At 35.8% G+C, this 24130-nt stretch overlaps 1 protein-coding gene across 1 annotated transcript; it reads right to left on the bottom strand.

Annotated features, from left to right (window-relative positions):
• Positions 1-7561: 7561 nt before the first annotated feature.
• LOC145165104 (Eukaryotic aspartyl protease family protein) lies at positions 7562-9451 on the bottom strand. The gene has a single exon (XM_079083735.1). It carries the CDS (start codon positions 9372-9374, stop codon positions 7860-7862), a length of 1515 nt encoding a protein of 504 aa, XP_078939861.1. The 5' UTR covers positions 9375-9451; the 3' UTR covers positions 7562-7859.
• Positions 9452-24130: the final 14679 nt, after the last annotated feature.

A 24130-nucleotide genomic window follows, 5' to 3' on the forward strand; every position in this document is an offset into this window, starting at 1 on the left:
AAAGGTTCGAACTTGATACCTTTAATAGAAGCTCTTGGACGAATAAGCAGTAGATCTATCAGCCTCTTCTCAATCCTAGCTTGGAATCTTCCTTTCCTTCACCAAAATGCACTCACAAATCTTAAGAAAGGCTCAAGACTCTCACACACACTCAAGGGGCGATTAGGGTTTCTTCTCTGCGAGGTGTGGCCGCATATGAGGCTATAAGCGCCTTTAAATAGGTCCAAACCCAGGGATCTAGGGTTTCCATTTACAGCGCCTACTCGGCGAGTCTACTCTTGGACTCGTCAAGTAGTTCATTAAACTTACGTGGCCACCCCGCTTCTACTCGACGAGTTATAGCACCAACTCGTCGAGTAGATCAATGATTCTAAAAAATAAATAATTAAAATAACATACCTGGAAATCCGGATGTTACAATTCTCCCCCACTAGAATCATACTTCGCCCTCGAAGTCTCGCTTCGCAAATAACTCTGGATGCTGCTCCCGCATCTCTGACTCCGGCTCCTAAGTCAAATCGGATCCCCTTCGGTGTTGCCACTGGACCTGAACCAGGGGCACTTCCTTGTTCCTCAGAACCTTGATCTTCCGATCCAAGATCGTAATCGGCCTCTCAACATAATTCAGGCTCGCATCCAACTGAATATCCTCTGACGGCACTACTGCCGTCTCATCGGCTATACACTTCCTCAATTTGGATACATGGAAGGTATCATGGATCTGACTCAACTCCTCGGGTAGCTCCAGACGGTATGCTACCTAACCCACCCTCACGATCACCCTGAATGGACCAATGTATCGGGGCCCCAGCTTGCCCCTCTTCCTGAACCGGATCACTCCTTTCCAAGGAGATACCTTCAGGAGTACGAAATCTCCAACCTGGAACTCGAGCTCGGATCGCCGTCTATCCGCATAACTCTTCTGACGGCTCTGGGCTGTCAGTAACCTCTGTCTGTCCTGTTGTATCTGCTCAGTCGTCTTAAGCACTATCTCTATGCTACCCATCACTCGCTTCCCTACCTCTCCCCAACAGATGGGAGTTCGATACCTCCTCCCATTTACATTTGATTCATATAATACTGACTTCAAAAGTAAAATAACAAGTAAAGACTCGAAGCTACTATGCTCCATCTTCTTGAACACGGTGCGTGTACCTGTCTATTAGTGTCCTGAGAATACAAGTAGGTTTTGAAAGAGTATCAGCATTAAGCTGGTGTGTTCATAAGCATTTTTTTTAGAAAACAGGTTATGTGCTCTTTGAAAAGTGTGTTGTGTTTCTCCAGAAAACCTCTTATTTTCGGATGTAATGAATGTGAAGTAAAATGATACTTACTAGTTCCTCCTGCGAGTACTTAGTGTATACAAATCATATACAATCCAGATCGAACAAACAATCGATTGTGTGGTTCTGCCCCAAGCCCACAACCAAACAAGGAATAGGAAATGAGGCGGAGACCACACATTCCACTGGTTGTCGGATCTTCATGTATATAACCTTGCAGTATTCACTAAGTACTTACAAAGTTAACTGTATTGGTCCTTGGAAATCTATTGATAGTGTTCCTCAAGAAAATCCAATATTTTCTTAGTGAAAGCATGATTAAACCAATTCGTTCTATAACTACTTAGTTCATACTAGTTATGTATAAACCAATATCGAACAGACAGTTAATTGTGTGGATCTACCCTAAGCCCACAACGAAACAAGGAACAGGGAATGAGGCGGAAACCACACATTCCACAGTCTATCGGATATTCTTCATACGTAATCCGGATGCATAAACTAAGGAATTATAGAATTAATAATGAATATTTGTTATTTGAATAATAAACCAATTGTTTGTAAAGTACTTATGTTTATCCTGGAAAATACTATATTTTCCCTAAGTGTAAGTTATTGTCTTAACTGTTCCAAAACTGAAGAGTACAAGTATCTTCCATACTTATGTTGTTTAAGCATTGTTCTGTTTGAAAACCCTGGCTACCACCAGTAAGTATAGTAGTTTTATTACTTAAAATAAGACTAGTCGAAAATGTATTGTTCTGTAAACTGAAAGTGTTGTTAATACCCTCCTGTGATCACTTAGTACATACGAGTTGTAGAAATCTAAATCGAACAGACACTCGATTGGGTGATTTTGCCCTAAGCCCACAACCAAACAAGGAACATGGAATGAGGCGGAAATCACACACCCCACTGCATGTTGGATGTTAATTTCATATAACCCTGATGTATATACTAAGTAATCCCCTAGTAATTAACTTTGATGACTGATTGTTAAGTATATTATTACGTGAACGAGTCGTTGTTTCCCCAGTGAGTTCTTATAACCATACTAATGGACGATAAACACTACGACGTACTTCGGACGTCGTAAACTGAAATGACGTTTGTCACCCCCGGATGACTGTAGCTAATAGTCAGGGTGCGAGATTGTCAGTCCCGTATAGATCTATACACAAACTCACGCTCTCCCTCCAGGAGACTCTGGTTCCTAAGGAGTAGACTTCCCAGAAGTCGTGTCTCACAATGTAGTTCTCTCAACGAATTCACGAATAATACTATGAAAAACTCCTTTTGTTATTAACATGTATCTTAAGTGATTGTGAAATTTTTCGTAAATCTAGTAGTAATAATGTTCGTCATGTTCAATAAGTTCTACGTTCAAATGTGTTAACGATAAGAAAATATAATAAACCAAATTATATTTTAAAACACCAATTTCTTGTGTTTTACTTGTATTCCCCTCTTAAAACATTAAAAAGCTCGGAAAATATAGGGGTATGAACTCACCTTATGTTGGAGATTCGATTGAAGATATGATATAAGATGATAAATCTCACGAGTGAAGTCCCGAAGCACAAACGAGTCCTAAATAACATATAATGATACATATAGGCATGAAATTAGAGAATCTAACCACAAAGGTGTTTAGCAAACAACCTAGGATGAAATAATAACTCACCAAAGGAGTGTTAGAAGCAAGTTAAGAGGCTGAAATGGAGTTCATGGTTGGGCTTGATGTGTTCACGGCCGTGAAGGGGTTCACGGTCCTTGAAGGTTTGAAGGGTTCACGGCCCTTGAAGATTTGAAGATTTGAGGGGTTTGCGGTCGTGAACTCAAGAACATCAACACTTGATTTGATGAAAAACGCGTTTTAGAGGCTCCACAGCAACACCACAAAGGTGATTTTCGATGATTTTCGGAAGAAAAAGGAGAAATCTTGAGTTTGCGGTTGGGAGATTAGAGAGAGAATAGATGAGTTTTCGGCCATAAAAGTGTAAATGAAGGGTAGGAGCACGTATATATAGGTTGGGTGTATGTTTGGTGGTGGGGGGTCCACCAACCGTTAACGGGTTTAGGGCCGTGAACACCAATCAGACCGGATTTACTGATTTTCGAAGGAAAACTCGGGTTTTCGCGATTTTGGTTCCGACTCTTATATAAATCTATTTATATAAATTAATGATTTTCCAAGCTATAAGAATTTGACGTCACAAAATAAAATTCGAAATTTATTTAACGGAATTGGGCTAACGTTAACGGGAAAAGTTTCGGGTAGTCACATCATCCCCCCGATAGAAGGAATTTCGTCCCGAAATTCGGATTTCCGAGTGGTTGGTTAAGGATAAGGAAAAGAGATGGTACTTCGGTTCTATTCAATCCTTGCGTTAATTCAGTGAATTCAGATCCTCGCTGGTTGTTTCAGCGGATCTTCACTGTTGGATCTGCCGTTCTGATCTGTGGAGAGTGTGTAGATTTGACTTTCTTGACTATGCTCATCCAACGGGTAGGATGTCCATTCATAGTCCTGAGCAGCTTTTGTCCTGAAGTTCATGGTAGGACTCATACATGGTTCATTTATCATCGCCTTATGTACACAAGTCGTATATAATTAAGATTGATAAGACGGTTGGATGGGTGGTTTTGCCCCAGGTCCACAACCAGACAAGGAACAGGAGATAGGGCGGAAACACATATCCTAAGCCCGTAGAATCTTAATTATATACTACCCTCGCGTATACACTAAACATTGATAAGTTAACCGTATCCGTCCCTAGCCTCTGTGCTTGAACTTGACTTGCTGCGAGTGGTATTTCCAAAAGATCTGTTGGGGATACTTAAGGAAGGTTACGGGAGGATACCATACTCCTCGCATGAGTACTTCAGAGGTCTGAAGCGTGGGACAATTTCGAGGTTCGCATCTAGTTTGTCGTTATGAGTGACGAGAGTTTTGTTATTCGATCGGTTTAAGGCGAAGGGTCTCCTCGGTGACACATGGGTTTGGTATAGCGTGGGCTCAGTTAGACTAGGCGGTATGACGTCGTCCGATCGCGTGTTAAGTTAGTTCGGGAGGAGTGTTTTGTTAGAACATTAGTGCATCTGTGTGTGTACGTTTCTAGTGCTTTCCGTTTTGGCCTTGTTATTACTACTGCAAATGTTTTGTACTACATTAAGTGTGTACTGACTGAAGAATTTAGGGGTGAGCATTTAGACCGAACCGGACCGGACCGGACTGGTTATGGAGAATATTGTGGACCGTGGACCGGACCAGATGAGTTGTGTCCGTGTCCGTGTCCGGGTCCGGGTCCAGGTCCGAGTTTTCCGGTTCTTGGACCCGTTTGGACCGGTACAACTTTAATTACATAGAGTACAAGTCGTTAATATAAGTTTTTGGGTTTGATAGAACTCGTTAAAACGAATATGTTATTGGGTTTGATACGATACAACTTGTAAAAATGGTTACGTTTCCGTTTCATGCATAACTAATTTACCTTGATGTTAGAATATTATAACTTGCAAAATTAATTTTCCAAACAAAAGCAACTAACATATAAATCAAGTTCACCATGATCCCTTTAATATGATTTATCTTTCAAAGATACATAAAATTCATAATTATAGTCTAAAATAATAGTTAAAAAGTTGAAATATTTCAGTTTTGATAGCTTAACTTTGAAGGATTGTAACTCGTTGAATATAATACCAAAATCAACAAAATTATAGTCTAAATTCATCTACAAATTGTAAACTAAAATATTGGAAAAAACCGTAGGTCAATCCGACTTAAAACGAATGAGTTATGATTGTTTAAAAAACTTCACAGATTACAAAATTTTAAAAATCTTGCTGAAAAGCTGAATTTTTTCAGCTTTGATAGCTCAACTTTGAAAGACTGTAACTCATTGAATATAATACTAAAATCAACAAAATTATAGTCTAAATTCATCTACAAACTGTAAATTAAACGTTGAAAAAAACTGCGTATCAATCCGACATAAAACGAATGAGTTATGGTTGTTTAAAAATTTTCACAGATTACAAAGTTTGAAAAAATGTTGCTGAAAAGCTGAAATTTTTCAGCTTTGATAGCTCAACTTTGAAAGACTGTAACTCATTGAATATAATACCAAAATCAACAAAATTATAGTCTAAATTCATCTACAAACTATAAATTAAACGTTGGAAAAAACCACGTGTCAATCCGACTTAAAATGAATGAGTTATGGTTGTTTAAAAAAATTCACAGATTACAATTTTTTTTTTAAATCGGGTCCAACCGGTTCTAAACCCGGGAAAAACCGGACCGGACCGGGAAAAAAACCGGACCGGTTTTGATGGATTCCTAGAACCGAGAACCGGCCCGGGTGTCCAAAAAAACGGTTCGATCCGGTCCGGTCCGGTCCACCGGTCCAAATGCTCACCCCTAGAAGATTTGATCTGATGAATGATACTTTATCAAGAGGAGTATGCCCCGCGTACAGTTGAGTACGCCTAACATACTCGGCTGGGTTGACGCGGATGGGTTAACTCGGATGGTTTGTTGACCTTGACCTTTTAACCAAGGTTGACCTAAGGGTAGTTTGGGTATTTTAGGTCTTTTGGGATTATTAACTAAGCTTAGGTCACCGGTTTCGTTTAGGTGATCGGTAGAGTCGGTGTTGGAGTTGTACTCGGTGTTGTGTACTTTTTGTTACTCGTCGGGCTAAAAGGTGAGTTTTCCTCACTATACTCGTAGGTCGAAGGCACCAATGTCGGCCCACTAGATTATGTATCCTGATTATAGGATAATGTTATGCTAGTATATGACTGATTAGTATATCTGTATGGTTATCTGTATTTGTTGGATCTGTGTTTATGTTCACCTGTTACATATGTCGACATATTGTGGTTGGGTTGAGACGATCCTGCTTTGTGCTAAAGGTCAACACCCGTGGCGGTCCGGATAGGCTGTAGGCCCTACGAGGCGGTTTAGTCAGGCCAAAGGCTCGTATAGCGGTCCAGATAGGCTGTAGGTCCTGCGATGCGGTCCAGTCAGGCTGAATGCCCATATTTGCATGCTTTTGTTTGTTATGTTATGTGATTGTACTTTGGGAAAACTCATTAAGCTTTGGCTTACAGTTTTCACTTAATTATTTCAGGTACTTCAGAGGATCGTGGGAAAACGAAGGTCTGATCGTGCACATCTTCCTATTTTTATGATATTGAGTTTCGGGACACTCTGATATGATTTTTACTTTTGAAACAATGTATTTTTTTGTTGTAAACAATTACGGATAATGGTTGTTTTGAAAATTTTAAATTTCTATGATTTTGAGATGTTACACTTAATTAACTATTATTTTCTTTATTATTTTTGGCTAAAGACTAACTTTAGCTATTAAATAGTAAAAAATAATTTAGAAATATGATTATGTTTGTAATTTTCCCTATATTTTTAGCAAAAAAATTGAGAAAAAGTTATCCACTAATTTTGTTCTTTTATCGGGTAGGAGGAGAGAGAATCGTTGCAACTTTTAAGACAAACTAATTGTAGTTTGTAGCATAGCGGCATTACAAGCCTCAGCACAGCTGTCTTTTCTTTTCAACACCCATCCCAATATTTGGGCTTTCAAGGCCAGCCCATCATCTATTACGTCACCAAAGTCAATATAATTTGACATTCTAATGTTTCATCAATCACTTTACAAACCAAATGCCATGAAGTGTTCACTATTACTTACCTCAAGCTTATGAAATTGGAGTTTTGCTATTATATTATTGTTTGTTTTAGTTGAATTCATAAATATTTTAATTCCTGTTTAGTCATGTAAGTATTTTAATACCAACTAGGTATAAAACTCGTATATTATATGAGTTGATTAAAAAAAATAAAATATTAAAATATATATAATAAATATTTTTTAAAATAAAATTTTAAAATAAAGAATGAAAGAAACATATTAATTGTAATTTAGTATAATATTTATTACATTTGATACTTTATATTATTATATATATAAATATAAGTATTATATGACTTTTTAATTTTAAAATTTGAAAAAAAACTATAAATTTACAAATGAATACTATTTATTTAAAAAATATTACAAAATAACAAGTATCAATATTTATTAGATTTAGTCAAAATAACAAGTATCAAATTTTATTAGATTTATCTTTATTTATTATTGTAGATTTAGTTAATCCCATCTAAAATATTTTAATACCTATTTAGTCAATCCCGTCTTTTTATTGCTTTATCATGCGGTCAAAGGCATACACTATTATTTGATGAATTTAACGATCAAGTTTAGAACCTCGTATTTGATTGAGTTCAAAGTTCAACTTAACTTACTTTTGAATAATTCCAGTCCACAATGACGACGTACCTTACCTTGGGTTATTTATTTTTGTTCACAGACTTCAACTCTGTGGCGTGTCAATAGCAAAAAGTGATATGCCAACCCATACCATACCAGAGTACTGTACAATATTATCCAAATTAACATATTTACATATTCTATTCCCCACACGTGTGGTCAATCTCACCTTACCCAAGGTCAACCAGAGCTCATATTAATTACTAAATTAAAATCAGCCCAAGGTATCCCATAAAGATGCGCACTTTCTCCTAGCAAACCCGACCCGTTTCTTCAACAAATCATAAACCACTTCCAAACCTTGTTGCTGGTAGTTCCCCAATAACCCCGCCGGCCCACCCGAATCCGGAAAATAACCACCGTTCATTAGAGTCATACACCCCACTTTTCTTTTCACTTTTCCTTTTCCATCACCGCCGTCTATGAACTCGTAGAAATAATTCTTCCTAGGCATCACCACACTGGAATTCCCCCCAAAATGCAATACCATTTGAGGCACAAGTACAGCCTCTTTCCGTTTGGTACCGGGTCCTGGCTGATGCCCATCAACGTAAAAACATGGACTAAGCCCGGTCCGGTCTTCGACACCTCTTGCTCGTTTATAAGCCAAACCCGACTTCATCCATTTGCCAAACTGCGACACCACTGAGTTATACAAAATTTCGGGTAACATGCTGTAAGTCGTACCGGAGTCAACCACCATACCACCGTTGCCTTTTCCGTCAATCTTCTTCATATTTTCCGGCGCTGGTAACCGGCGGTTTCCAACGGTTATAGCTTCTAAACCGACGTAGTAATAGTAAGGGTGTTTTGAGTTTTCAAGCATCGGAGTATAGGCGAAGTCGTCGAGTCGTAAAGCACCGACCCGTTTCGCTTTGTTTACACCGAGACCAGAGTCAACCCGGCCTAAAATTAGTGGACTCGGTTGTCGGACTTGGTCTGTGTCAAAAGAGTGAGAGACTAAACAGTAGGAGAATTGAGTGCCGAGATGAGGTGAGAAATCAGCAAGCTGCGCCGGCAAAGAAAGCGCTCCACGGCCAAAACCGGCGACACCAATAGGCTCGCCGAGCGATTCATGAGCGCAGCCGAATGTAAAATTCCGTATCACCAAAGACGTTGGCGCAGACATCGGAATTTCGAGAGTGTCCGTGTAAATCCGTGCTACAAAGCTGCCGTCGCCGTAAGCATAATAGAAAGCCGGGCAAGAAAACTTATTGCATTCCGACATCTCGATCGATTCCAAAGGGCAGCGCGCTGCGGCACAGAGGTCGGAGGTTGGGAGGCCGGAGTGAACAGCAGAGCAAGAACGTGACTGGCACGTGACAAGGGCAGCAGAGGTAGATATATTATACGGCGGCGGCGTTGTTTTGGGGTCGGATTTTCCCTCACACATAATACACGTAAAAGGTTTACAAGGGAGCCAAACGGTGTCGCTTCCGGTATCCATGTAAAGAGTCACGGTTGTCTTCTTAGGAGCAGAACCCAGAGAGAAAGACATAGTGTAATCACTACCAGGGGAGAGGGCGACGGAGACTTGTCGGTTGTGGTGGCGAAGGAAACGGGCGGCGGAGCGAGCGGTGGTTGATTTGAGGAGGCGGTGGGTTTGATTAGTGTTGAATTGGGAATTAGAGAGATAGTGAGTGAGTGGAAAGAGAAGCAACTTGGAAGATGCTACAGAAATCAATAAAAAGAAGGCAAAGAAGAAGATGGAGAAAACTGAGGAAGCCATTGACCGTCTGTATGGGGAGGAAGAAGAAAAGGAGTGGCAGGGGGTTTTAAAGGAAGAAGGTTGTGGTGGCTGGCAAAATCCAAAACGGAGGTCCGTGGAACGTTTGGTTTTGAATGGCATTAAATAATTTATAATTTAGGAAAGACAAATTGCAAAAAATGTGGTGTGTTACGTGTTTCTTTAGGGTTGATGGTCATTTTGAACTAGTTTCATTGCGTTTTTGGTTCCTCTAAATAGTGAAATGACTGTAATACCTTGGTTATTTATTTTTTATTTATTTTGCATTTCTTTCATTTTTTTAAATCTAAATACTTATTTATTTATTTATTTAACTAATTAAAAAATAAAACTCTCTCTCTTTATTTATTTAACTAATTAAAAAATAAAACTCTCTCTCTCTCTCTCTCTCTCTCTCTCTCCACCGTATACCCCCACCTCCTTCTCCTTTTTCTTTTTACCCAAGATGAACACTTCATCTTCTTCGTCTCTTCCACATCTACCCATCAATCAGTTATATTCGATGCTAGTAATACCAACAAACCCGGATTTCACAAATCTGGGTTCCCCTGTTTCCCCCTTACACCCTTACGACCTGGACCAGTGGTAATCGACCCACCATCTTCTCCATACGACGACGGTATGTGGTGGCTATGTATGACGGCTGTGGCGGCAGTGTGCAGCAGCGCTGCTCTGGGGCTTCTGCTAGTTCTTTTCTGCCTAATCTCGACGGGAAAGATGAGCGGGGGGAGGGGAGAAGCCTGCTGGTGGTCGGTCGACACTTACGGTAGCGGGGGTTGGTGTTGCTCGTCGATACAGAGAGAAAGATGAGGTGGCAACCGATGTTTCTTGGCGGAGGTGATGGCAAGTGGATGTTGGAGTGGAGGCAATAGGTGGAAGGAAGCAGTGGTGTCGGGGTGTTTGATGGTGGTGGGTCACGACAGGAGGAGACGGAGAGGCTGCCACAGACGGCTATGGTGACCCTCTTCGTTGGTGGAGTGAGAACCAGAGAGAGGGAGTGAGTTTGGAGATGAAAAGGAGGTCGAGGGAAGAGATTCAGACGACAGCAGTTGTGGCGATGGTTGGGATGTCGCAACACAACAGGTAGTTGCTTTTTTCCGACGACCCTTTGTGCGTCTTGTTCTAGTTGATGGCAGCGACAAAACAAAGGGAAGAAGAGTAGCAGTGAATCACAAAGGTGTGAAGATGGGTGGTAGTTTTATGGTGTTTTGTACTCTGTGTGTGTGTGAGAGAGAGAGAGAGAGCTCTTGTTTTTTTTATTTTTTAAATAAATTAATAATTATTAGATTTAAGAAAAATTAAAGTAAAATAGAAAATAAATACCCCAAGGGTATTAAAGTCATTTCAGTTTACTGAGGGACCAAATCTGCAACTAAACTAGCTCAAAAGGACCACTAATCCAAAAAAGTCGAGGTTTGGACTAAAACACCAAAAAAATGCATACCACAGAGACCATTTTTGCAGTTTTGTCTTTAGGAAAATGAAGCATCGTTCCTGGCATGTATTGCGATTTTACCCTTTCGGTCCCTAAAGTATTTTTCGTGCTTGTTAGTTCATTAAAGTTGTTTTTGTCGGGTCAATTTAATCACTTTGGACAAAATAACAGGATAACCTGGTTACCCCTTTGCCACATAGACATTGACCCGTAAAGTAAAAAAATTCCCCCTCCTTAATTATTTCTTCCAATGAGACGCAACTGAAAACAAAAATGTGAAGCTTTTCTCAAATTTTTTATCGATTACTCACGTAAACTTGTCTTCAAATATTTTTTCATTAACGAAATCAATCCGGACACCTAAGAAGAGAAGAGAAGAAATCATGAATCTTCTTCATCTTCCCGAAACAAGAACCCTCAATCGCCACTCACTTCAACACTAACCGTCTGGAGCAAAACTGCATGTCACCTTAACTACAAACCAAAACCAACGAATATCATCGACATTGATGCTCAACATAATCGACAACGAATTAGCTGAAGTCGAGTATGTCGAAGACATATACAATTTCTACTAACTCATTGAGGTTTGCATAATGAAAGATTTTATATGTTTGTGATGCAGAATGAAAACAAATTTCATGACTACATGCATTCACAAACAAAAATTAACGACAAGATGAGGTTTACAGCAAATTCAAGCTAATGAATGAGACGTTGTACTTAACTGTGTATGAAAGAGAATTACACTGTGTATGAAAGACGTCGTACGTGTTTCTCACTCGGTTCATCAAAGCCGCCGCAACACCACCAGAGATTAACATGAGTGTTTAATTCTGATTCTGAGATCTTTAACCCTTTGGTTCTGATTATGATTATGATATTTGGAATGTAATACAAACAGATGGAGCACATGATGTATTTCTACGTTGAAGTAGGGATGTATTTCTACGTTGAAGTAGGGATGATGCATGTCACTTCACATCAAGGATAAATTGTGCACATAAACTGTTCGATGAAATGCCTGAAAGAAGTCAATGATGTTTTCCAACAAGATGCCTAATCAATGTGGCCCTCAATTCATAAAAAAATATTATTATGTGGCATTTCATTAAATTATATGGTCTATTAACCGGTTTACGGGACGTCCATTGACTAAATGGACATGTCACTAACAAGTTTATTCCCTTAGAGAACATATAAATAACTTAAGGGATTGAATGGGTAAATTTAAATACTTAGGAGGATTGCTGCCTAATTTTCCAGATAAGAACAATTTAGTGAAATGGTCCTTGAGGTTTGCAAAAATTTCATTTTTGGTCCCTATCTTTTCTTTTGCATTAAGACCGTCCTTACTATTTGATTTCGTTGCATTTTTGGTTCATTTTAAACATAAAAAGACTATAATGTATTTTATATATTATTTTTCCCTTTTAATTTATTATTTATATTTGAATAAACAAGATGTGCCGACCCCTAAACCCTCACCCACCACAACACATATAATCATAGGTTCATACTCTTTATTGTTTCTCTACCACCAGGTCCATCCTTCTATGCCAGTGGAGCTTCATTAAGAACCACCACTTACGTCGACTCTGTTACACTGTCGTCACCTACATCCACCTCCCCACCACCTTCTTCTACTTCTCCTTCCCCACCGTCTCCTTCTACTTCTCCTTCCTTTCAATCTTCTTAGCGCCACCTACTCAAGAAACAACCCATGGTCCGTGGGGAAGATCTACCCCATCTTTGCCGCTTCTAGTCCGTCAGAAAGCTTTCGTCTTCAGATAATCCGTCACGAGCTTAAGACTTAGATGCAACTCCAATCCAAAAATCGAAGCTCAGAGATCTGCTTGTTCAAAACTCCGATTCCAGATCTGGTTGATCAAAAAACTTGAACTCCATATACGCTTGTTAAAAAACGGAGCTTAAAGAGTCACCAGAAACCTTGTCATCTCCTTCCATCGAAAACTTCATTGTTTGCTTCTCCAGATTTGTGTTATTTTCTAGTTCTGCTTGCTCTTTCATTTGATGCATATAGTAGCTCCAATGTACGGTTTGTTTTGTGGGTTTTGTTAAAGAAAGAAAGTGCGTGCATGTATTTTTTTTGGTGGTACCGGAGAGAGAGCGTGTAGTCGAAACTGAAGATATAGACGGGATTTACAGGTATGCCTAGAACCTACACCTACAGGTGTGCTCGACAGTAGTGGGTGGTGTTCGTCGAAAATGGTGTTGGTTGACGACCGTAGTGGTTGTGGCGATCAATGGCTAGTAGTTGTGTTCAATTGTAATTGTTGTTGCAGGAGGTAGACGGTAGATTGGGTGGTGGTTGGCGATCACGGTGGTCAGTGACTGGTAGTTTTCAGATGGTGGTAGGCGACGGTTGACATTGAGAGGTGTTGGTGATGGTAGGACCTATGTATTTTAATATATTTTCTTTAATTAATAAATAATAACAAAATAATAAAAAACTAAAAAAGAAAATATCAATGGATTATAGACTTTTTATGTCTAAGAAGGACAAAAAAACGCAACGAAATCAAACATTAAGTACTATTTGAATGCAAAAGAAAAAAATAGACCAAACATGAAAATTTTACAAACTATAGGGACCATTTTAGTAATTTATTCTTTATTGTATTGTTATCTTTAAAATAAACATATTGGAAACTAGATGGACATTAATCTCTCCAAAATAAACATTCTTCAGCCACACACTACTTTCATGGTTATATATATATATATATATATATATATATATATATATATATATATATATAGTTTTCATTTATATAAATTATCCAATTATAAAAGGTATATATATTTATCCACTCCATATAAGGGTACATGAAGTAATTAATGGTATATATAAAATTAACTATTAAATATATTATATAAAAATCATTTTAATTTAACCATATTTTTGTTATAATAATTAAATATTTATATATATTTTTTCTATTTATAATATAAAATAATAGCATTTGTTATCTATTAATAATCTATTTTAACTTTTTCTTTTGATTTTGATAATCACTTTAAATATAGTAAGTAGAAATAAGCAGCAGTATAAACAAAAAATAAAAGAATATTTGATTTCACTTTTTATTATTTTATTATTTTATGTTACACACAAAATATAGTCACCATAACATTTTATGTTTATTTGTTTTCAATTTATTTAAACATTCTAATTTAAATAAAAACTTAAACGTTAATTAATTGACATTAAAAATACATAATAAAATTAAAACCTAAAACTTTTAAGAAAAAAAACATAATATGAAATTAAAAAATTATATATATGTTAAACATTTTTTTCATTATTTTGGCTTTTACTTCAAAACCACTTAGCACTCCTCCCGGACCTCCCTCTAAAACACTTCGCACTCCTCCCGGACCTCCATGGTGTAGTACTTTTGTCTTACATTAAAAGCTTCATGTCACAGGCTTTTCATGGTAAATTCTACAAAAGTCACTAAGTTTACACAAATCGATTGTGACATTGCGTTTTTTGGTCTAAACTTGGACATTCTATTTTCTAGTTTGTTTCAATGTTAACCATTACCCAGTCACTCGGTTGCGTTGAAGTGACAATCTCTATTGATGTGGCACCTAATATGGCATGTCGACCTGATACTCTTTGGTGACATCACATTATGAATGTCAAAATTGAATAAAAAGACTAAAACCTATTGACTTTTGTGATAGTTATCCAAAATATAATGACTTTTGAGCAATTTCATATTATCATAAATAACAAAAATTTTAAAAATAGATATTATCATAGGTCTAAAATGTTCGTGTGATTTTATTGATTTGAAACACCTCTCAAGTATATTATATTAACTAGGCGAATGTCCGCGTGTTGCGCAGAAACACCTATATAGTTGAAGTCTTTACAAATATATGTTTTTTTAAATATAACAATTAGGTTGTTGTTAAAATTGATATAATAATTTGTATACTAAATTGATATAATATATTGATTGTTTTGAATTATATGATAATATATATACATCTATTATAACTACATAATCTCAATCGTTTGAATGACTTCTACCTGCGAGTTAGACATGAACAAAATTAAATATTATATATGGTTTAATGTTATTTATAGTTGTTGTTATTTTTAATTAATTTTTGAAAATTTGTTTGCTTAATGTTTTAATTTCTATCATTATAATTATTTAAAACATCAAACATTGTTTTTTGATTTTAAAGGTAACAATATAATCATTTATATAAAGTTATTTTTAACTATTGTTATTATAAGTTATTTTAAACTATTTATTTGAAAACTTTTAACGATTATAAAAATATACTTAGGAAATATTTTAATTAAATCGATATTACAATTTAGTTTTTGTATTTATCACTACAATTTATCACTTTTAACTATTTACAAAATATTTTTTGGTTTTCTAAGTGGAACTGAAATTCATATTTAAGTTGACACTGTAATGTTATATTTAAATTAACAATTTAAGTATTTTGTCCAAACTGTTCAAAAGTTGTAGCTTTAAACTGATAATGGTTTACATAGAACAACATTTTAAATCTAATAAATTAAGTATAATATGTTAAAAGTTAAAGACATAACTTTATATATAACTTTATATGTAGAAGTAAAGATATTATTTTAAAATTGAAATTTAGTTTATTTATGATTACATTTAGAAAAATATTTTTTGGGTTGTTTAAGTTAAACTACAATTTATATTTATGTTGACCCTGTAATGTTATATTTAAATTAATAATTTAGATATTTTATTCAAATTGTTCCAAAATTGTATCTTAAAATGATAATGGTTTACATCCAACAATATATTAAAACTAATAAATTAAGTATAATATGTTAAAAGTTAAAAAACATAACTTTATAAGTAGAAGTAAAGATATTATTTTAATATTGAAATTTAGTTTATATATGATTACACTTTAGGTTTGATATTTATTTAACCTTATTAACTAACTTATAATTATTATTAGAAAGAAATTGAAAAATCATGGGAGTTTCAAATGAATGTGGTGAAAAGAAAAATGCATGGGAGTTTCAAATGAATGTGGTGAAAGGAAAAATGCTTCCTTTATAATATAGTATGCTATGATATCATGATAGTCAGTAAAAACATATATAGGCACTGATGGACATGTTCATTCCGATTTACCATTACTTAAATTGCACTTCCCCAACAAATGTAAAAGACGTATAATTCTTCAATTTATTTATTACTTTAAACTTTTGATTTAAAGTACATATCTTGTATAACAATTATGATCCCTTAAAGCTAAGAAAGTGTAGATTGGCAGTAAGTTCCTAAAATGGGAAGGAGAAAAGAAGAGTATGCATAGATTTTTGCATGGGGTTATATTTTTGGCCTCACCTTCTAGAGGGTCCAAGATAGTCTGCTAGTTCGTTCGTCTATGAGAACCATATACGTTAACTTTCTATTCTTTAACTATAACGTCCCAAAAATAAAAAGTAAATTCCGAAGATAATCAGAGTATAATGTATTCTCAAAACATTAGAGTAAATTCGTAAAATAGATAGTGCGGAAAAACTTCAAGGGATGAAATGCAATCAAGACGGGTCCTTCCATTTGGAAGCAGAAGTACCTGAAACAATAAACTTAAAATCGTAAGCACAAAGCTTAGTGAGTTCCCCAAAATATCACATACCATACGTAAAATCACGAGTCTATTTTGTTATTGTCAAATATGTTGTAATGTGTCGAAGTTATTTGAGTCAGTTTCGAAAGTTATCTTATCTATTTACTAAGGCATAATAGTTTCGAATTCATGATGTCTAGCCCTTAGTATTTTTTGTATACTTTCTTATACTCCTATAAATAGGAGCTGTACTCAGAGTTAGATAGAACTTTTCGAATACATTCTGTCTAGATTCTCTTTGCAGTCGAAAGTATAATTGAGCTATAAACCAGATCTTATTTACTCTTGTTGTTCATACTACTTTGATTACTCTGATTACATTCATACTCGATTAAATCACAACTACATTTGGTATCAGAGCAGGAATCATACTACAATGATCTGATTTTCATCCTATATCAATTGTATTTTGAGTCTCATTTTGGATTCAAAATTTTCCGCACAATTGATACTGAAAATCATCCTTGATCTTCAGTTGTGATTCGATTCTGCAACTTGTTTGTTTAATCGAGTGTTCTTCTCATTCTTTCTGTTCAATTCACCCATTAATTCTTAAATTTCCTGAAGTTTTTTCTGAAAAATTCATCCGTACATCCATGGAAAATTTGAACATGAACACGATGACATCGTATTCTCATCTCCTTGGATTGTCTACGAAGATTCCAATGCTGATTCCAGAGTATTACGATCAGTGGGCTGATCGGATGGAGGATTACTTAAATGGCATAGATGAAGAGCTATGGAAGTGCATTACAAATGATGTAATTCCACCTTCTTCTGTTGAAAGCTTGGGTACTTCTTCATCAACTCCAAGTGTCACTAAACAAAATGATAGGCTGAAGAATTATGAGAAGAGATACATGAGAGAGCTTTGCGGTGCTCTTCCTCCGATGGTATATAATCATGTTCGCACTTGCAAAACCTCAAAAGTGCTCTGGAACACGTTAAAGGAAAAGTACCAGGGGGTGAGAAGACTAAAATCAGCTCTGTCAAACAATGTCTGATTGAATTAAGAGAATTCAAGCAAAAATATGGAGAAACAATTGAAATGTAATACGATCGTCTGAACGAGCTTATCTATAAGTGCACAAGGTATGGAATCAAAAGTACTAACATGGAATACAACATTAATTTTTTTATGGGTCTTCTTAAAGAATGGAGGAGTGTTAGTTTGATGATTAAGACACAACATGGCTTCGATTTTTCTACATTGAATGATGTTTACAATCAGCTAAAAACTCATGAAACTGAAGTGAATGAAATGGCAGAAGAGTCAAGGATCAGTCTAGGCGGTCCGTTAGCTCTAGTTTCGAAGGTCAGTGGTAGAGAAAGTGAGAAGGAAGTTGCTGAGAACGAAGGTTCTGATGAAGAAGGTCTTATTGTCAACTCAGATGATGAAGCTGTTGCATTTTACTCCAACAACAAGGTGAAGAAGTTCTACAAGAAACCATTTAATGCGAAGATGAAGTCTGGAGAAACAAAGGGAAGTTATTCTGGGAAAGTAAGTGAAGAGAAGAGGTTTGAGAAGAAAGAGGTAAAGGCTGAGGATTCGAAACAAGAGAAGAAGTTGAAGGGTGATTCAGGGATAGATTGTCATTACTGTCATGGAGCAAACCACATGGCTAATGACTGTATGCTCAGAAAGAAAGAAGAAAATAAGAATAAAGTGAAGGATGAGGCTTATTACTCTGAGAAGCTGGAGGAAGTCAAGAAAAAGACGAAAAATCTTTCACTTGTGGCTAGAGAAGAAGATGAAGATGAGGGAAAGTATCAGATATGGTCATCGGGGTATGATGATGAAGAAATGAGGAATCCGACCCATGGGGCCATGTATGCAAGGTATGAGGATGTCGAAGAGGAAAAAGTGACAAGCAGATGCTTTGTTTCGAAGTCTGGAGATACTGCTCCAATGATTGCAAAGGTACGTTCTCTACTTCAATCTTTTAGCATTCCTTCATCTGCATATTATTCTATATTAACTGATTTTGATGCTTCTATTACTTATGTGAATAATCTTGTTATTTCTGCTAGCAATGAAGTTAAGAAATCTAGTACTCAGTTACTAGAAACTCAAAGAATCTTGGATACAATGAAGACTAACATAGATTGTTTAGAATTGCAGATAACGAATATTATGGTAGATAGAGATAATCTTAGCTTTGATAATAAGATCCTTTTGAAACAGAGGAACATATATTGTAATTCTGCTAAGAGACTCAATGGAAAATTAACTGAATTACATCATTCATGTGAAATTAGTAAAGAACAACATAGGAAGCTTCTACCATTTTTAGCTTTTGAAAGAGAAAAAGTAGATGAGACTTCTTATGATTGTGAGAAGAATATTTCCGATTTTGACAAAGTTCCAGATAATAGATATAAATATGGAATTGTGAAAATTGATGAATGTTTGGATGCTAATGAATTAGTTGACATTGTGAATGAAACCTTAACCAAGAATAAACAAATGAAGATTTTGAAAAGAACTGAGAATTCGACATCTGATTCTCAAACTAATTTTGCTGATATTGAAGATAATTCTGATAATATTAGCGAAATTAGTGAAATTAAGGAAGAAGAAACTGGCGACTGTTCTCAGTTGTATGTCATTAATGTCACATCTTTGAGTAGAGGCAAAGAAAAATGTAATGATTCGTTTGTTAAGACTGATACTAATCACGCCTCCACTTCGAAAGATTGTGATTTTGATTATGTGAGTGTTAGAGAAAGTGACACTGACAGTAGTGATGATGAGAAGGATTATGAAGAGCTTTCGAAAAATACAACTTCAAAAACTGATGATTCGAAAGAAAATGATATTCCAAGAGTTGTTGTAGATCAAGTGTATGGTGAAACAGAAAATTTCGACAAAGTGTTCAAAGAAAAGGGTGCTCATTATCTTGAAACAAATACGATTGTTTATCCAAATTTCAAGTGCTCTGATGACGTCGTCTTTCCAAATCAAGTATTTGTTACTACTGGAAATGTTGATAACATCAAGCCTGAATTTAACAAATTGGTCGAAGAAGATAATAAGCAAACTTCGAAAGAAGGTTTTTTCTCTAATCAAAACACTGTTGAAAATAATCTAACAAATAATTCGTATACTTTTCAAAGATCAAAATCTCAACGCACATGGGTTGAAAAATCAAAAATGTCGAATGAAGTTGAAATGAACTTGGAAGCTGATTCACAGAATGTGAAAATAAATTGAAAAGAATTTAAAGAACAAATTGAAAATTTTTCGAAAGAAAATGACATTTCCAAGAGACAATCTAGAAAGAAAATCTTTTGGCAATTTGTTGAATCTCGAAAGAAACAAAATGATTTGAAAAAGAAACCAACTAAAAAGAAATTGTCTGAAAAGGTTAAGACAAAGTTTTTAACAAGTTCAGTTACAAAGAAAAATCCCGCTCTGTCTGAAAAGCATTTGTCTCAATCGACTTAAAACAAAGACTTTTCGAAAATCAAAAATCAAGATCCAAAGTTTTTGTCACGAAATAATAAACCAACATTTCATGAAAAGAAATTTTCAAATTCGTCAAATTTTCCATCAATGAAGAAGTTTAATTCTAACAATCGAACACAGTTTTCACATAATGGTTTTTCAAAATCATTCCCATCTAAAACCAATTCATCATCTTTTCAACATCAAAATTTTGCTCAACAAAGGTCTGAGTCCAAAGTTGAAAATCAAAAGTTTAATCAAAAGTTTGCTCAAGTTCATTCCCAATGCAATGTCAGGTTCACACCTCAAAAACCAAATTTTCCCAATCCACCAGCAAAACAAGCTTTCAAAGTTTCGTATGTCAAGGGAAGATCAAATGTGCAAAATATCAATCATTGGCTTGAAGGCAAAGGGAAGTTGTATCAAACAGGAAAAATACTCTCAACAACAAATCAAAAATGCTTAAGAAAAGTATTTGAACGAAATGTCGAATGTCATTTCATCATCGAAAGACTCGACATCTTCAGTCAAGGCATGACGCCCTGTTTCGAAAGAAAAAGCAACAGAAACACAATCTGAAAAGAAAAAGGCGAAAGTCAGTGAAAGTCCAAAACTTTCGAAAAGTTATATTTCTGAGCCTTTACCAAATGAAGTAGACTTAATTGATAGTGTCAAAACTAAAGTTCGTAATTGGATTTTAGGTTCTTCATTTCATAATGTGTTTCAAACTGATCATAAAGGACCCAAACAACCTTGGGTACCTAAAATTTTCCACTGATTGCAGGTTCTATGTGACGAGCATATGATGAAAAATGGTACATCGATAGTGGTTGCTCTCGTCACATGACTGGAAGGAAAGAGAATTTGCGTGATTATCGAAGTTTGGAAAATGCCGGTGTTGTGAAGTTTAGGAACAATCAAAAATGTCAAGTCAAGGGATATGGTAAAGTCACAAATGGGAAATTTACTGTAAACCGTGTTGCTTATGTCGAAGGTCTTCAGCATAATTTGATAAGTGTCTCGCAACTTGTTGTGGGCACTGGAAATCAAGTGGTGTTTTAATGAAGAAGGAATCATTATTTTGAATGTCAATACAAACGAAGTCTTGCTCAAATCCAAAAGAAAGGGAGATATGTTCACTCTCGACATAAAGCCAATTGTTGGTGTTCCCTCTGTGTGTTTACTTTCGAAATCTTCATCTGATGTTAGCTGGCTTTGGCATCGACGTTTATCTCATTTGAACTTTCGAAATATCAATAAATTGGTGGTAAATGATCTTGTTCGAGGCTTACATGTTTTAAAATTGATAATGATACTTTATGTGCGGCTTACGAACAAAGGAAACAACATCGTCAAGGACATCCAATTGTCATAGATTCAAAAATTATCGAACCATTGGAACTTCTTCATATTGATCTTTGTGGACCATCAACTGTTGAAACTCTCAACAAGAAACAATACATTTTAGTCATTGTTGATGATTTTTCTCGATTTACTTGGGTTTATTTTCTCAGGTTAAAATCAGAAGTAGCTCAAATAATGATTGATTTTATAAAGAAGATGGAAACAAGTTTGAAGAAGAAAGTTCGAAAAATCAAAAGTGACAAGGGTGTTGAATTTAAGAACAATGTTCTTGATTCGTATTTGATAGAACAAGACATTTCGCATAATTTTTCTTCACCCTATACCCCTCCGCAGAATGGGGTGGTTGAAAGGCGAAATCGTTCTCTTTGTGAAGCAGCAAGAACGATGCTCACATATGCGAATCTTCCTCAATACCTTTGGGTAGAGGCAGTCTCAACAACATGTTTTACACAAAATAGATCATTCATTCATCGCCGATTCAACATTACTCCTTATGAAATAATCAATAACCGAAAGCCTAATGTAAAATTCTTTCATGTTTTTGGTTGCAGGTGTTTTATCATGAATCTCAAAGATAATCTTTCGAAATTCCGGTCCAAAGCTGATGAAGGAATTTTCTTGGGTTATTCTCATAATTCGGTTGCATATCGAGTGTTGAATAGACGAACAGGGAAAATTAAAGAGACATTCAATCTTACGTTCGATGATTATTATATCAAACAAGTTGAAAAGTCTTTCGAACAAAAACCAATCCTTATAGAATCAACAGATGAATCTGAAAGTTTTAATTCGTCTGATTTTGATTATGATTTAATTTTTGGTGTTCCAGATAGGGCTGCTGATGCTGAAATCAATGCTCTGGATAATCATCTTTCGGAATCATCAAAGCATTATGATTATTCGACACTTATTCAAGATGCTGTTGATAAAAACTCAACATCACCTTCTCCTGGAAATAGCGAAAGTATGCCAAATGATCCAGTGGAGGGTGTGCGCTTGGATTCGACTTCTCGTGTTGAGGGGGAGCATTCTTTCGAGGGGGAGAATAGGAGAGTGAATGATGATGTTGAGGGAGCACAACCTGAAAATGAAACTGTTGAGGGGGAGCTAAATGTGTCTAATAATGAACAATATGATATCTTTCATGATCTAAATGATAATAATTTTGTTGCAGGTTCAGAGTCTGAAGAAATGTTCGAAGATGCGCCATTGGATTTTGATCCAATATATCCACCATTGGAGAAATGGACAAGAAATCATCCAAAAGAACAAGTGCTTGGAAATCCTCAAGATGGAGTGTTGACAAGAGGTCAACTTCATGCAAAGAATGAGGTATTAAATGCTCATCAAGAGTTTTGCATGTTTAATATCTTTATTTCGAAAATCGAACCAAAATCAGTGAAGGCTGCAATGGAACACTCAGATTGGGTTGTTGCAATGCAATCTGAATTGTCTGAATTCGAAAGAAACAATGTTTGGAGATTAATTCCTAAACCAAAAGATGTTTCGATTGTTTGATTAAAATGGATTTTCAAAAATAAAACAGACAAAGATGGTAATATTGTTCAAAATAAGGCTAGGCTTGTAGTTAAAGGCTATTCACAACAAGAAGGTATCGACTATGAGGAAACCTTTGCCCCTGTCGCAAGACTCGATGTCACACCCCCAAACCGGAACGGCGGAAACGTTAGGGGGCGGAGGACGTCATGCTCAGTATCATAACCATAGTGAAGAAAGTAAACACAACCATCATAAATATAATTTAAAAGGTTACATCATTGCAAAATACATGTTTCCAAATAAATTACATGTGATGTCAAAATATTGCAAAAATCTGCGCCTTAGCGTCTTGCCTTCAAAAATCTTGTGGTTACCTGTATTACTGAATACCTGAGAATACAAGTTGATTTTGAAAGAGTATCAGCATTAAAGCTGATGAGTTCATAAGCAATTTATGAATGAAAAATGGACGTTGTTCCTTAAATTTTTGTTACAAGTTTGTTTCCAGAAAATCCAATATTTTCTAAAAGGTTTGTTGTAGTCTTACTGAACCAAGACTTAGTATATGTAAGTAAATCGTCATACTTATGTGTGGTTTTATATTTAAATAAAACTCTTTTTTGTTAAATCTTTGAATTCCCGTGAACTGTATGTTTTGTTAATTCCCCATGTGAGCTGTTATAACCATGCTAAAACTCGAAGGCCTCGTACTCGACGTTCTTCAGGCGTCGGAATGTTATGACAATTGTCACCCCAGACCTGCCGGTCTAGCTGTTGCAAGCAGCTTAGGTGCGGGTTTGTCATACTCATTATAGATCTATACACAACTATCACGCTCTCCCTCCAGGAGATTCTGATTATAACTACAAGACTTTTCTGTGGTACTTAAGAGTACCCCGAAGGTGAATGTCTCACAAATTTATTCATTAACAAGTTCACGTAGTTTGTAATGAAATACCCGTTTTGTAAATCGATTGTATTACCGTTTCTTTGATAAAAGAGGTGTTCAAACTATACCTATTATAGTTTATCGGTAGTGTGTTATGATTTAATGAAACCTTGATATGCATGGATTTGTATTTCAATAAAAATGACATGAAATACTAAGTGTAAATCTTAGACACCTTGCTCAGCATGTTACAAGGTGTGAATAACCCTTAAACTTGTTTTGACAGTTTTACCCTTAACTGTCATTGTTTTAGAATATTTATACAAAAATCATCGTAAGTCGAAAACTGAATCCGTAAACTCGGAGAGTTTGGAAAAAGTGTCTACTATATTCATAAATTTTATTATAATTTTTGGTGGTCTCAA

The sequence above is a fragment of the Lactuca virosa genome, chromosome 3 (genome assembly GCF_052849685.1).
Source record: "Lactuca virosa cultivar CGN04683 chromosome 3, Lactuca_virosa_CGN04683_v6, whole genome shotgun sequence".
Taxonomy (NCBI): domain Eukaryota; kingdom Viridiplantae; phylum Streptophyta; class Magnoliopsida; order Asterales; family Asteraceae; genus Lactuca; species Lactuca virosa.